The 16,057-nt window shown below is 41.9% G+C and overlaps 1 protein-coding gene across 1 annotated transcript in view; it reads right to left on the bottom strand.

Annotated features, from left to right (window-relative positions):
* Positions 1-16,057, bottom strand: part of vps8 (VPS8 subunit of CORVET complex) — a 414,958-nt gene that overhangs the window by 239,542 nt on the left and 159,359 nt on the right. The window contains exons 23-25 of the mRNA XM_060898945.1: positions 15,058-15,109; positions 11,032-11,074; positions 10,845-10,917 (exon numbers count right to left, since the gene is read on the bottom strand). Coding sequence (XP_060754928.1) covers positions 10,845-10,917; positions 11,032-11,074; positions 15,058-15,109 — 168 coding nt within the window. The remainder of the gene's footprint in view (positions 1-10,844; positions 10,918-11,031; positions 11,075-15,057; positions 15,110-16,057) is intronic.

Here is a 16,057-nt window from a genome sequence, read left to right on the forward strand (position 1 = left end):
ATGTTGGTCACTTTGATTTCCACTGTACGTTTTACTTCCGTCCTACGATGTCTCGCACAGGTCTCAACGAATCTTGTTTACGGCCATCGCTTTGACATATGGACTGATATATTACAGAGCATATTTCAAACACTCATAACTTGCTACAGCAGCGACAAAATAGTGATCAAAAATGCATTCCGATATTTAATAAAATGAGAGAAATAGGATTTTGATAAGAAAAGACTTGCCTTCAGTTCTCCTTTATTGGTCTCTAAATGATATTATGCTGCCACAATATCCAGTGATTATAATAAAATTCCAATTACAATATATTACCACACCTACCAAACTACACATTTTATGTAGACGTTCCACATTTTAACACTTGAGTATGCACGTTATCGTTCAAAAATACACTTAAAGAGCCGTCTTTCTCTGCTTAATAAAATAGGCGACAAGACGAGCCAACTGACCGGTGAATCTGGGATGATCGGTGTGGGTGTTTGGTACTCTCGGACATGAACTAACACTGTCTGGAAGCCACACCCCCATGCATTCATGTCACATGATGTCGAGTGGCCGCACTCGCTTTCCGTCAAGTAAAATGGAGAATGTTTTGAGTTCATGAATAAGAAGTAAACTCAAATACAGTGGTGCTTGAAAGTTTGTGAACCCTTTAGAATTTTCTATATTTCTGCATAAACATGACCTAAAACAACATCAGGTTTTCACACAAGTCCTAAAAGTAGATAAAGAGAACCCATTTAAACAAATGAGACAAAAATATTATACTTGGTCATTTATTTATTGAGGAAAATGATCCAATATTACATATCTGTGAGTGGCAAAAGTATGTGAACCTCTAGGATTAGCAGTTAATTTGAAGGTGAAATTAGAGTCAGGTGTTTTCAATCAATGGGATGACAATCAGGTGTGAGTGGGCACCCTGTTTTATTTAAAGAACAGGGATCTATCAAAGTCTGATCTTCACAACACATGTTTGTGGAAGTGTATCATGGCACGAACAAAGGAGATTTCTGAGGACCTCAGAAAAGGCGTTGTTGATGCTCATCAGGCTGGAAAAGGTTACAAAACCATCTCTAAAGAGTTTGGACTCCACCAATCCACAGTCAGACAGATTGTGTACAAATGGAGGAAATTCAAGACCATTGTTACCCTCCCCAGGAGTGGTCGACCAACAAAGATCACTCCAAGAGCAAGGCGTGTAATAGTCGGCGAGGTCACAAAGGACCCCAGGGTAACTTCTAAGCAACTGAAGGCCTCTCTCACATTGGCTAATGTTAATGTTCAAGAGTCCACCATCAGGAGAACACTGAACAACAATGGTGTGCATGGCAGGCTTGCAAGGAGAAAGCCACTGCTCTCCAAAAAGAACACTGCTGCTCGTCTGCAGTTTGCTAAAGATCACGTGGACAAGCCAGAAGGCTATTGGAAAAATCTTTTGTGGACGGATGAGACCAAAATAGAATTTTTGGTTTAAATGAGAAGCGTTCTGTTTGGAGAAAGGAAAAACACTGCATTCCAACATAAGAACCTTATCCCATCTGTGAAACATGGTGGTGGTAGTAGTATCATGGTTTGGGCCTGTTTTGCTGCATCTGGGCCAGGACGGCTTGCCATCATGGATGGAACAATGAATTCTGAATTATACCAGCAAATTCTAAAGGAAAATGTCAGGACATCTGTCCATGAACTGAATCTCAAGAGAAGGTGGGTCATGCAGCAAGACAACGACCCTAAGCACACAAGTCGTTCTACCAAAGAACGGTTAAAGAAGATTAAAGTTAATGTTTTGGAATGGCCAATTCAAAGTCCTGACCTTAATCCAATTGAAATGTTGTGGAAGGACCTGAAGTGAGCAGTTCATGTGAGGAAACCCACCAACATCCCAGAGTTGAAGCTGTTCTGTACGGAGGAACGGGCTAAAATTCCTCCAAGCCGGTGTGCAGGACTGATCAACAGTTACCGCAAATGTTTAGTTGCAGTTATTGCTGCACAAGGGGGTCACACCAGATACTGAAAGCAAAGGTTCACATACTTTTGCCACTCACAGATATGTAATATTGGATCATTTTCCTCAATAAATAAATGACCAAGTATAATATTTTTGTCTCATTTGTTTAACTGGGTTCTCTTTATCTACTTTTAGGACTTGTGTGAAAATCTGATGATGTTTTAGGTCATATTTATGCAGAAATATAGACGATTCTAAAGGGTTCACAAACTTTCAAGCACCACTGTGTGTGTGTGTGTGTGTGTGTGTGTGTGTGTATATATATATATATATATATATATATATATATATATATATATAAACACAGCGCCCTCCACAATTATTGGCACCCCTGGTTAAGATGTGTTAAAAGCCTTAAAATAAATTCAATTTTTATTGCAGAAGCATAATCTCACACTGAAAATTGTAGAAAAATGTAACCATTAACTCAAGTGAATTAAAAATAAAAAAAATCCCTGACTAAGAAATAATTATTTTTCATAAAATCACCAGTTCCACAATTATTGGCACCCATAACAATTCCTAGAAAATAAATGTAATTGAAGCATTTCTGTCATTTCTACTGTAGTTTATGAAGTTGATCAGAGTATCTAGGAACCTTTAATTACTAATTCGTCACATCCTGTTTCCCTGGGGTATAAATATGATGTGACACAGAGGCCTATTTCACTTCAACATGGGAAAGACAAGAAAACACACCATTCAAGTAAGGCAGATGTGTGTCGACCTTCATAAGTCAGTCAATGGCTACAAGAAAATAGCCGCTCGCCCACACCTGCCCATATCTACAGTCAGAGGAATCATCAAGAAGTTTAACACAACTGGAACAGTGGCAAACAAGCCTGGACGAGGATGCAAGTTTATCTTGCCACCACGCACAGTGAGGAGGATGGGAAGAGAAGTAAAAAGTTCTCCAAAGCTCACTGTTAGAGAATTGCATCAAAGAGTAGCATCTTGGGGTCACAAAGTCTCCATAACAACCATCAGGCGCTATCTACACGCCAACAAGCTGTTTGGGAGGCATGCACGGAAAAAGCCTTTTCTCACTTACAAGCATAAACGTAAACGTCTGGAGTTCACTAAGCGGTACTGGGACTTCAACTGGGACCGTGTGCTTTGGTCAGATGAGACCAAGATAGAGCTTTTTGGCAACAAACACTCTAATACATCACAAAAGATGAGTATGCGGAAAAGCACCTCATGCCCACTGTGAAGTATGGGGGAGGATCGGTGATGCTGTGGGCCTGTTTCTCTTCCAAAGGCCCCGGGAACCTTGTTAGGGTGCATGGCATCATGAACTCTTTGAAACACCAGGACATTTTAAATCAAAATCTGGTGGCCTCTGGCCGAAAGCTGAAGATGGGTCGTCACTGGGTCTTTCAGCAAGATAATGACCCTAAACGTGTGGCCAAATCCACACACAAATGGTTCACCAGACACAAAATCAAGCTCCTCCCATGGCCATCTCAGTCCCCAGACCTCAACCCAATTGAAAACCTGTGGGGTGAGCTGAAGAGGAGAGTGCATAGGAGAGGACCCAGGACTCTGGACGATTTAGAGAGATTGTGCAAAGAGGAATGGTCGAATATCCCTCTCTCTGTATTCTCCCATCTTGTGAAATATTATGGGAGAATATCAAGTGCTGTCTTGTTGGCAAAAGGGAGTTATTAACATCAGGGGTGCCAATAATTGTGGCACACATGATTTCATGTAAAAGAATTATTTCTTAATGTGGGATTTTTTTCCCCACTGAATAAATGCACTTGAATTAAAGGTTGGGTTTTTCTCTCTTTTTTTTTTTGTATTGTTGTCCTATATTATTTTTTTTAAAAATGTATTCGAAGCCTAAGAACACATCTTAACAAGGGGTGCCAATAATTGTGGAAGGCGCTGTGTGTGTATATAGTTGCAATCAGAAACATTCAACCCCCTCACCTCAAAAGACATTATAGTGATGTGGATGAAAGATGATGACTGACAAAAAAAAAACCTCATTAAACAACGAAAAATGTGTCTCGATACATATTTGAGTTCTTTTGACAACAGAAGTTGACTTCACTTTGAAGTTCAAATGAAAATGTAAATCTTTTAACACGTGCATTATTATTCAACCCCCAGCTTCAGTACTTTGTGGAGCATCCTTTAGCTTTTATAACTTCTAACAAACATTTTCAGGAAGTGCTGACAAGCTTCTTCCACCTCTCGACTGGAATCTTTACCCATTCTTCACGTGCAAAAGCCTCGAGCTCAGTGATGTTTGATGGCTTCCGTGCTGCAGCTGCCTTCTTTAAATCCCACCAAGGATTTTCAATCGGATTTAAATCTGGTGACTGAGAAGGCCACTCCAGGACGTTCCAGGATCTTTTTCTCAACCAAGCTTTGGTTGACTTGGAGATCATTGTTTTGCTGGAAAGCAGGGCTTTGAACCGGTTCAAGGAACGAAAACCGGGAACTTTTTCTATTTCACATGGAACAGAAACGAAACCAGAAACTTTATTATTTTTTATGCTCCGGAACAGAAATGCTTATTAAAAATAATGGTAACCGGTTAATACCGGTTTTTATTTCGTTCCTCAAAGTTTCCGTAGCCTACAAATAAAAAGGTCATTCTTCTCCTGCGCAAGTTTCTATGACCCGCTGGGGTTCACTTCCTGTGTGACGTTCGCTGACTGAATGGAGAGAGCGGGAGGGTGGACTACTATCACGTCTCCACATCTTAAATAAGAGGTAAATATTGCAGTCTATCGTTATTCAAAAACATCAATTTCAAACACGATCTCAATATATTTGTCCACGTTAATGAGAGGCTCACGAACATTAAATGACGTTAACCTCTGTTAGCCTATCAATGCATAGGGCCTGACTAGCCTTTGGTAACACACTAAACGAATTCTCTTTCATTTTTGGCACTTTTTCTGTTTGTGTAGATGGGAAGACATACTGAGAATCCAAATCGCCAACATTTGAAATAATAATTGTTTTGAATTATTTCTTGTCTTATTTAATGAAGGTTGTAATAGAATTAGCCTACATTTGGCTTAAGCTGGATGAGACAGAGAAATCATTTTATAGCCATTTGTTAAACAGCTGACAGGGAACGCAATTAACCGTTCCGGGAACGAAATTTTTTTTGTTCTAACCGGTTCGGGAACGTCTATTTAATGGTGGAACCCAAAACCGGAAACGTTAAAATTCCGTTTCTGTTCGGAACGAACCAATAGGAAAAAAATTCTCGTTCAAAGCCCTGCTGGAAAGTCTATTGATCACCAAGGTTTAATTTGTCAAAAGAAGGCATCGCGTTCCTCTTTAAAATGGCCTGGTATTTCTGGGAATCCGTGGTGCCAGGTACATGATCAAGATTGCCCGTTCCTGACACAGAAAAACAGCCCCACATCATCAATGACCCACCTCCATGCTTGACTGTGAGGATGGTATTCTTCTGGCCATAAGCCTGGCCTTTCGCACGCCAGACATACACCCAAACAGTTCCAGTTTGGTTTAATCAGTTCATAGAACTGTCTCCCAAAACTCTGTAGTCTTATCCAAATTCCTCCTGGCGTATTCTAGTCGACTTTTGATGTTCCTTGTGGTCAAGAGTGGAGTGCGTCTTGGAGTCCGGCCATGAAATCCTTGTTTATTCAGTGCACGTCTTATAGTTGCCACTGAAGCACTTGTACCAGCCTTCATCATGTCATTCTGTATGTGTCTTACACTCACATGGGGGTTTTTCTATGTAGTTGTCCTGACTGACTAAGTGGCTAAGGGCCCTTGATGAAATTTTGGGCTTTCTTCTACAGCCAGGCAGGTTTGCAGCTGTTCCACAAGTTTTAAACTTCCCTATAATGCTCCCAATGGTGTCTCTTACATTTTTTGGAAATCTTCTTATACCCAAGGTCCTTTAGGTGTGATGAAATAATCTCCTCTCTCAGCTTTTGTGGAAGCTCCTTTATCTTTCCCATGATTGCAACTGACCTTGAATACACGTTCATGGGTGGGGTTTGTAGATGCATCACAGCAGAAGCAAATTTAGGATCATTATAGAGTTCCCAAAGGCTTAATTATGTTTCAACTCCACTTTAGGCCATAAAAACTGTCAGAAAGCTTTAAAAACGACAATATTATATCGGGGTTGAATGATTGTGACATAGCTCATCTCATTATCTGTAGCCGCTTTATCCTGTTCTACAGGGTCGCAGGCAAGCTGGAGCCTATCCCAGCTGACTACGGGCGAAAGGCGGGGTACACCCTGGACAAGTCGCCAGGTCATCACAGGGCTGACACATAGACACAGACAACCATTCACACTCACATTCACACCTACGGTCAATTTAGAGTCACCAGTTAACCTAACCTGCATGTCTTTGGACTGTGGGGGAAACCGGAGCACCCGGAGGAAACCCACGCGGACACGGGGAGAACATGCAAACTCCGCACAGAAAGGCCCTCGCCAGCCACGGGGCTCGAACCCGGACCTTCTTGCTGTGAGGCGACAGCGCTAACCACTACACCACCGTGCCGCCCCTGTGACATAGCTATCTTAACAAAATATACTGTTACACACAAATACTACTTCATGGGTTTTCTGTGTTGATTTTATGTATCACTCAACTCATAAAGAAGTCATCCAAAGCAGAATCTTGCTCTTTGAAAAAAAACTTTAATTGATAAATCCTTAAAATCTTTGGGGGGTTGAATATTTCTGATTGCAATTGTGTGCGTGTATATATATATTATATATTTGGATGATAATGATACATACACAATTAGGATTATTCTATCCAGGTCTTATAAATGAGGCCCCTGGTGAAGCAGTTGTACGTGTGTGTGTGTGTGTGTGTGTGTGTGTGTGTGTGTGTGTGTGTGTGTGTGTGTGTGTATTCACAGCATAACCCATTATCTGCTATTCAAACAGACACAAAGGCTACTAATGAGGCACATCTCTGATGTAGCTACTATAGATTATGAGGACAGTCAAGCGTAAGTGCGTGTGTGTGCACGCACATGTTTTTATATACCACTGAGGACCAAATGTCCCTGGCAAGGAAAGTAAAATCTGACAATTTTGACCTTGTGGGGACATCTGGACGGTCCCCAGAAGGAAATTAGTATTATTGTTGGGGTTTTTTTAACAAAAATAAAAAAAAAAAGAGCAAAATATTTTCCTTTTCATTGCTGAGATTAAGGTTTGGGTTCGGTTTAGGTTGCAGTTACAGCATTAATTAACTGCATTAATAATGATGCCAGTGGAAGGTCCTCACAAGGATAGTGAGACAAACGTGTGTGCGTGTGTGTGTGTGTGTGTGTGTGTGTGTGTGTGTGTGTGTGAGAGACAGATCTGGGGTACAACTAAGATCAAAGCTGGCTCGGACTGTGAGTCTGGCTTTCAACATGACCTCCCGTGTCTTTGACAAAATTATATATTAAACAGAACACACACACATACATACATATATATCTGGTCTCCTGCGACACACTGAATGTGGCAACATTCAGCACAGCAGGATTCCTGGGTCCCGTACAGGACTAACAGCAGAGAGAAAACCAAGGCTGGATAATCAGGTCAATTTAGGGTGCAATTTGCCCCTTCCGATAATTGCGGGGGCGTTCCTGATTCGAGGATATTTGGAAGCAATTACCTGCCCAAATAATCCTGTAGTGTGACGGTTTACAGACATAATCTTAAGGTCACTGACTGGATCGGAGACTCTCTGATTGAGAATCGTAAATATAAACTAACACACACAGATACGGTTTTATCACCCACATGGATCTTCACCTGAGCAAAGGACAACCCCTACATCTACATCATCCGATTGCTCATTTGGCACTGATTAATTGTCCAGCTCTGACAACAGATCTGGATGGAACATGAATCACAGGTTTATATTTAGATTCATGCATAAACGTGTTCTAATATGTTATTGTTTCTATAGTAACAGCTCTTTCACAGGGAGTTGTGTGCCAGATGTAACACTTAATCTAAAAAATGTCTAATAAGAAAGAGATTAAAAAAAAAACTGTTATTTCACAAATAAAACAGAACTGTTGAGATGGTGAAGGTTTGTTAGGATACGTTTATGAAACGTACAGGAGTCTCTCGTGTCAGCATTTCATAACATTCATACACACACACACACACACACACACACAGTCTTAGGCACCCTATTTTTTTTTTATACAAACTTTGCTATAGATTTCTATTTTATGACTTCTACAGTGAGTCAAAACATTCCTAAACATTTTAGAGTTCCAAACGTTTGTTTTTGTTTCCCCCCCCCCAGCACAAAATTAAATGTTACAGAAAAAAAAGTTTGTATCTGAGCAGCATATTCCATAAGAGAGCACTTTTCAGATGAAAAAAGAAAACACAGTGAAGGCTGCTGGGTTTTGGTGCAAAATGAAGAAGCGAGCGTGACGGTCAAAGTGTCCAGAAGAACTGTGGCTGGTTCTGCAAGATGCTCAGTAAAACCTACAGCTCATTTCCTTATCAAACTGCACTCATTGTACCGGAGACGACTTTTTTTTTTTTTTTAAAGCAAAGGGTCGTCTCAGACCTAATATTATGGTTTACTGATTACTGTTTATCGTATTTTCTTTAATGTTGAAACATTTCATTTCATTATTTTTCAGCCATTTTTGGTCTACAGCACTTCTTTACATGTGCCTAAGGCTACATCCACACGACAACGGTAACGAGATTTTTTTTTTTTTAAATATCGCGTCCACATAGGCAACGGATCAGTAAAATATCAGGTACATATGGCAACGCAACGCTTGCTGAAAACGATGCAATACACTTGCCACACCACTAGGTGCGCTGTAAGACGGTCCCATCAGAAACACCAGAACAATAGAAGAAGTAGACGCATGCGCATAAACCCCTTCTTCTGTAGCATCAGCCACATGAAGTTTTGATTATTAATCAGTAGCGTAAAACGAAAGACGCGGAAAGAGGAATGAATGGGGGTAGATGGAGAGAGAGAGAGAGAGAGAGAGAGAGAGAGAGAAATGAATGGGGGTAGATGGAGAGAGAGAGGAATGAATGGGGGTAGATGGAAGCCGGTATGCCAACATTCTGAGATCCTCCAGAATTCTTTAATGGTCCGGAATAAATTGAATGCTACAAGTTGATGGATCACTTTGTTCTTCTACGCCCTTTTTAAGGAATGTATTGTCGGACTTAAACCAACATCTGAAGAGGTGAGATCGCTCCTTTTATTTCCTATGTTTGCTGGCGGGATTGTTTTTGTTTTTCGAAAGCGCACGGGCGGTGCGCGGTTTGGTACTGCTTCCGCAGTGTTTGGACTAAAGACTCTGCCCTAAGGGCTATTCTCTCACTCTTTCTCTCACTTTGCACCATTACACAATAAATATTCACAGTGAAAATATTTTGTAAGCGCGTTTCATGAACCAAGTTATAGGATTTGTTGACAACTCGCATCGAGTTCGTTACACTTCTACCCGGCGTGAAGCACTGACAGTCATGTGGTTGTGACGTCATCGTAAACAAATCCGTTCTACTCATCCAGACGACTTCGCAACGGCGCCGTTGCCAGATTTTTTCCACTCTGGAACCCGTTCTCAAAAGATTGCGTTTTGGGGCACCCAAAACGCCGGTGCCGTGTGGACGCCAGGCCGAAACGATAAACAATTTTATCAGATTCACCTGAATCCGTTGCCGTGTGGACAGGGCCTCAGACTTTTGCAATATATGGATAGTTGCTGCGACAGAAGTGATAACAGGGGCTAATTCTAAACACTCCATAATATTAAGTGTAACTATAAAGGGTCAATGACGGGCCAATCGTGAACAAATTTTAAATCCTAATTGTTGGCAAGCTGTTTTGGTACAAGAGGAATAACACACATTGGGACATGCTGTTATAGGAAAATAATCAACTTCAGTCTACCCCATAGGATCACCACCTTATCGTGGTGGGGTGGTTTGTGTGTCCCAGTGACTCCAAGAGCTATGCCGGCGGGAGTCATGTACTCCCGGTAGAGTCACCCAAGCCGGACAGGTCAAAGGGTAGGGGCCCGACGAAGACTGATCCACTGGTCCTCCAGGTTGGGGGTTGGGCTGAGGGCTGATAACCCGCTCCTGTAAAAACGCCTTATTACAGAAACCAGAAGCAGAACAAATTTGCCATTTAAAGGGGACGCCATGGAACCACCTCATGAGAGAGTTTTTACATGGGACGAGGTGCGGGTCATGGCGGCCAACAAGGAGAGGTGGAGGAGCTCTGGGAAGGCCCTATGTGCCACGAGGAGGACAGGTGAAGGTGAATCAACTTTAGTATGTTAACAGAAATCATACCACTCCATCGTTGATTATTTTCCTGTAACTGCATGCCCGGTCTTGTTTTATTCCTTACTTGTGTATTTTGGATGCTGTTCTGTGTGTTATCCTTCTGTCGAGGCTCGTTTTAACCAAGTGACCCAAGCTATCATACAAATGACCTTATCTCTCTCCATCTCTCTCTCTCTCTCTCAAGCCTCGGTCACAACCGGCCGTACGTGCTCTTACGGCTGGTCTACGTGCAAAAAACGCACGGAGGGCGTGCGTGAAACGCACGGAGGGCGCGCTTGTGACGTGCTGATTTTCGAGTCGTAGACCGGCCGCAGAGGTTCTTTGTCATGTCAAACAAACTCTACGGGCGCTTACGTTTTTTTCAGGTTGCAAAACAAACTTACGGCCAACGCTTTAACGCTTTCTCCATGAACAAAAAAAAAAAAAAACGCAGCGATTTGGGAAACGCCAAAAATTACACAGCCAAAAAATCGTACATCTGGTTGTGACCTAGGCTTCTCACACACACACACACACCTGATTTTTAACTTGTGGCACAAGGTCTTCTGGAATGTCCCCTAAAGGATAGGCTCGTCCTGCTAGACAACAACTGAAAGACAGAGACAACCAGAATAAACATAACATGACATAATTTTGTGTGTGTGTGTGTGTGTGTGTGTGTGTGTGTGTGTGCACGCGCATGCGTGCGCCTGCACATGCTCACCTAATGTAGACAAGTAGCTTATTTCCCATGACCACCTGCTCATCTGTAAACAGAAATGTGCACAAATAAAACTACAGACAAACAAATGTATACAAAACAGTACATGTCTCAGTGTGTGATTTATGTTCTTGAGTCCAAACTCTGGTCCAAAATGAACAAACACAAGTTAAAGAACTGATAAAATACCAGCTGTGGTGACTTTTACAGTTATGGCCTTAAGCTAGCTAGCTGGGTTATGGAGATTAATCCCTTTATTTCATAATTTTCCATTTATAAAGTCACAGACGCTAACTAGCAAGCTAACTCACTATTTGGCTATTTTTAGCTAGCTAGCTACAGAGGTGGACAGTAACGAAGTGCATTTACTTGAGTACTGTACTTAAGTATACTTTTTGAGTATCTGTACTTTACATGAGTATTATTTTTTTGGAAACTTATGACTTCACTACATTTGAAAAACAAATATCGTACATTTCACTGCACTACATTTCTATCAAGGTCCTCGTTACTCGTTACTATGAAGCAGCTCAGAAAGTGGATGCTTTTTTTCTTTTCCTTTCTAAAACGTGATGGTTTTTTCGCAGGTGACACTGAGACAGCCGATCAGTAATCACTAGGGTCACGTTACGTCCATAGACTATAAAATCAAGATCAGTGATTTCTCAGCAGCGTTATTTAACACGATCAGTTGATGGCAGAATGGAAGGAGGCGGTTCTTCTGGGGAATGAACGCACACACGGCTATACCGAGAACCCACGTTTCAGTTTTCTATACGGATTAAAGATTCGTTTCATTTTAAATGTTTGCTTTGATTTGACTAAAATGAACCACATCACAGCCTACAAAAACTCGCCGTCCAACCTGCGGAAGCATATTGAGGGATATAAACGTGTTATTCCAAGAGAAAGCTTGCAATGAAGTTGTCTGTGCTTTTAGAGCTAGCGATAACGTTGCAATAGCTATGCAGTCTGGTTAGTCAAATGACTTTCTATGGATTTGCCCGCCAAGTTGCCATCGCCTTGTCCACGGCTAAAGTTAACACATAGCTAGTTAACTTGGACACTGTTAGTTAGCATGTAAAAACGGAGTTACGCTAACATGAATAACGTTAACTTATCTGAAGTCCTTTCAGAAATATGTTTTAGCATAATCTTGCCAAATACACAGAATGTAGAAATCTTTCTTTTCTAGTAGCGTTAGCTACCCAATATGATTTTGAGTTTGAAAAGAGTTTGCTAGCATGTCAGGTGGAGCTTCACTGACTAGCTAGCTTAACGTTAAACCACCATGATGCACAGCGTGCGTTCATTTTGTAAATCCAGTCGGCTGCTTCAGAGGCATTTGGTACTGGAAGCGTTGTGGCAATAATACAACAATGCATTGACAGAAAATGTACTTTTAAGCAAGTACTTCGGTACTTTAAATAAAAATTTGACCGGACAACTTAAGTAATGAAGTTGGGTATTTTGTCCACCTTGGGCTAGCTAGTTATTTAATACCTTACTTTCTGGCACTATAAGCTTGTTAGCTTTTTATTGTTAGCTAACATATTGCACTTAAAGCTCCTTATTGTAACACGAGCCAGGTTATTTAATGACAAGCTAAAGCAAAGCTAGCTAGCTTTAGCAAACAATTACTCATTACTTTTTAGCAGTGGTGACTTTTTTTTTATTTCAAGTAAACAGTGTGTTAAAATCTAATTCTAAATGAAAGGAGTAAAAGAGTAATGTTTTCATTTGTAAAACATTTAAACTAGTTTGTTACAAGCAGCACCTAATGTGCAAGTTTGTTTTGACTTTCAACAAAAGGAGGCTCCATTTTAACGAGGTTAGCTTGCTAGCAACAACCCTAACTTAATTCTAGTTAGCTGAACACAACTTAATAGCGTATTATCTCATCTCATATCATCTCTAGCCGCTTTATCCTGTTCTACAGGGTCGCAGGCGAGCTGGAGCCTATCCCAGCTGACTACGGGTGAAAGGCGGGGTACACCCTGGACAAGTCGCCAGGTCATCACAGGGCTGACACATAGACACAGACAACCATTCACACTCACATTCACACCTACGGTCAATTTAGAGCCACCAGTTAACCTAACCTGCATGTCTTTGGACTGTGGGGGAAACCGGAGCACCCGGAGGAAACCCACGCGGACACGGGGAGAACATGCAAACTCCGCACAGAAAGGCCCTTGCCGGCCACGGGGCTCGAACCCGGACCTTCTTGCTGTGAGGCGACAGCGCTAACCACTACACCACCGTGCCGCCCTTATTACATTATATATTATATTTTATTTTTTTCGCGGTCTGGTTTCCATCAAATCCTGCACTCTGATTGGCTGGCGAGCGGGTCCGTATCCTACGATACGGACCCCAGTTACAGACCTCTGGCGACTCACTCGTTCACAACAACAACAAACATAGTAGCATTTTTTGTCAACATTTATCTTTTTTTTAAATAAGATTTATTATAAGATTATCAAAAATCTTATAAATTTTTGCCAGCATTTCTCAGGAGAATAGCATTAATTTTACAGCGTGGATAGCGATAACGACAGTGTTCACAGTGAAAGCGAGTTTTACTACCCTGAGGACGAAGAAATAAAATAAAACATTTCAGGAGAAAGCTAAAAACCTCTAACTGTTGCTAACGCCGAGCAAAAACATGGCTGAATCCTGAATGACTCAATTTTGTATAAATAGGGGACTACATAGGCGGCAAAATGTAGTTTTTTCCTGCCATGGAAGTGCAATTGTATACCGAGGAGGAAGCCATTTGCATTACAGCCGTGAATGAGGATTCAAAATGGCCGCTCGTTTTCCCTTTCGGGCGCTCTCGTTTTCTGTTAGAATTTGGTAAAGAAAAAAATTTATATATTATTTACCAGCTTAAGGTCGGTCCGTATGGTGAAATACCGTGACCTTGGCCTTGAATACTGACCTCGGCCCAGAGAGCCTCGCTCAGTACTTTTAAGACCTCAGTCATGGTATTTCATGATACGGACCTCCCAGCTGGTAAATAACATACATACATTTTATTTTTTTTTATATATATATATATATATATATATATATATATATATATATATGGCGGCACGGTGGTGTAGTGGTTAGCGCTGTCGCCTCACAGCAAGAAGGTCCAGGTTCGAGCCCCGTGGCCGGCGAAGGCCTTTCTGTGCGGAGTTTGCATGTTCTCCCCGTGTCCGCGTGGGTTTCCTCCGGTTTCCCCCACAGTCCAAAGACATGCAGGTTAGGTTAACTGGTGACTCTAAATTGACCGTAGGTGTGAATGTGAGTGTGAATGGTTGTCTGTGTCTATGTGTCAGCCCTGTGATGACCTGGCGACTTGTCCAGGGTGTACCCCGCCTTTCACCCGTAGTCAGCTGGGATAGGCTCCAGCTTGCCTGCGACCCTGTAGAACAGGATAAAGCGGCTACAGATAATGAGATGATATATTACAGCTATGCATCTACTCAGGATTTTCCTATTGCTGGCTCACAAACATCTGTAAACTAGCTACATGTTAAATGACTCGTGAAGCTGAAAAGCGTTAGCATTAAACCAAAAAGCAAGCACATACCACAACCCAGACTGCTACAGGAGTGTTTTCTCAGGGTTTGTTTTATTGGTATTTGTAAACAACTGTTAATTAGCATAGCCATGAACTAATTTACCTCAGATGTTTCCGAGCTAGCAGTAGGAAACTCCTCAGTAAATTAGCGCAACAATCTGCTATCAAGCTGTATGGGTTATTGCTAGCTAGCAAAATTTAGCTGAAGACAAATTAGACTGCTGCCACTAATTTACTGATAAGTCACCTCGTGCTGGCTCAAACATCTGAGCTCATTTCAATGTCGCATGGCTCGTGAAGCTGAAAACTGTTAGCACTAAAGCTAAAAGCAAGCAGGTAGAAGATCTCAGACTGTTACAGAAGAGTTCTCTCTGGGATTCATATTTTTGGTATTAGTAAACAACCGTTTATTATCAGAGCCATGAAGCACAGAGAATTGTGGGAAACCGACCTACCTGTGAGAGGTTTGCCTTCTCGTAGAGGAGGACCAATCACCTGAAAGAGTTTCTGAAAACATGAAGTGAGGGAAAGAAACATTAATTTCACACAAAAAAGTGTCCCAAAGCACAACCTTATGTATATATACTTTATCTCTCTCTCATCGTGTTTCCATGAGGACCACTGACATCTCCCTCGTTTACTGTTTGTTATGTGCTTGTCTATGTTGATGAGGCCAAAAGTGAAAAGGGTGATGTCATGAGATGCGCATGAATTTGATTCAAGTGAGGTAGAGTTGCAAGGAGTCAGTCTTACTCTCTCGTCCATTCCTATCATACTCCAGTGACAAGACAGAGCAAGACGGCTGGTGATAGGGATGGATGCAGCAGATAGCCACGGCTCCTTCTGTGCCCCGCCATGCCCTGAGCCTTCTGCAAGGCCTGCTGGTTCACCTTCTTGGCCGTTGGACCTACTGTTGGTCACCTCCGCCCCGTCAGTGCAAGTCCAGACTTCGCATGCTTGGGAAGGGCATTCCTTAAAGCTCGCTGAAGGCTTGAGGCCCGACAGCTAACCTCAGCTGGTTTAGCCTGCCTGCCGAAGCGGTTTACTAGGGTGTGGCCGCTGCACATGCTACAGCTACTAGGAGCCACAGGTGAGAGCTGTGTATATACTTTATATATACACTCTGTATATATATATTTTAGGTCAGGACTTGTTTTAGCCTTAATGTTAACCTACTTTATTCGTTCCACAACCAGCTTGGGTGTATTTGAGGTCACTGTGCTGTTGGGACACCCAACAGTGTCCAAGTTTCTGATGGTTTGAGGTTATGCTGAAGAATTCTGAGGTAGTCCTTCTTCTTTATTATTCAATTCACTTGTTCCACTGACAGCAAAACAGCTCCAGGGCAGGATGCTACCACCACCACCATGCTTAACAGCTGATACAGTGTTCCTCTGTACCACTGGTCATTGTGGCCAAACAACTCAAGCTTTGCTTCATCTGACCATAAAACTT

Source organism: Neoarius graeffei, chromosome 18 (assembly GCF_027579695.1).
Source record: "Neoarius graeffei isolate fNeoGra1 chromosome 18, fNeoGra1.pri, whole genome shotgun sequence".
Lineage (NCBI taxonomy): Eukaryota > Metazoa > Chordata > Actinopteri > Siluriformes > Ariidae > Neoarius > Neoarius graeffei.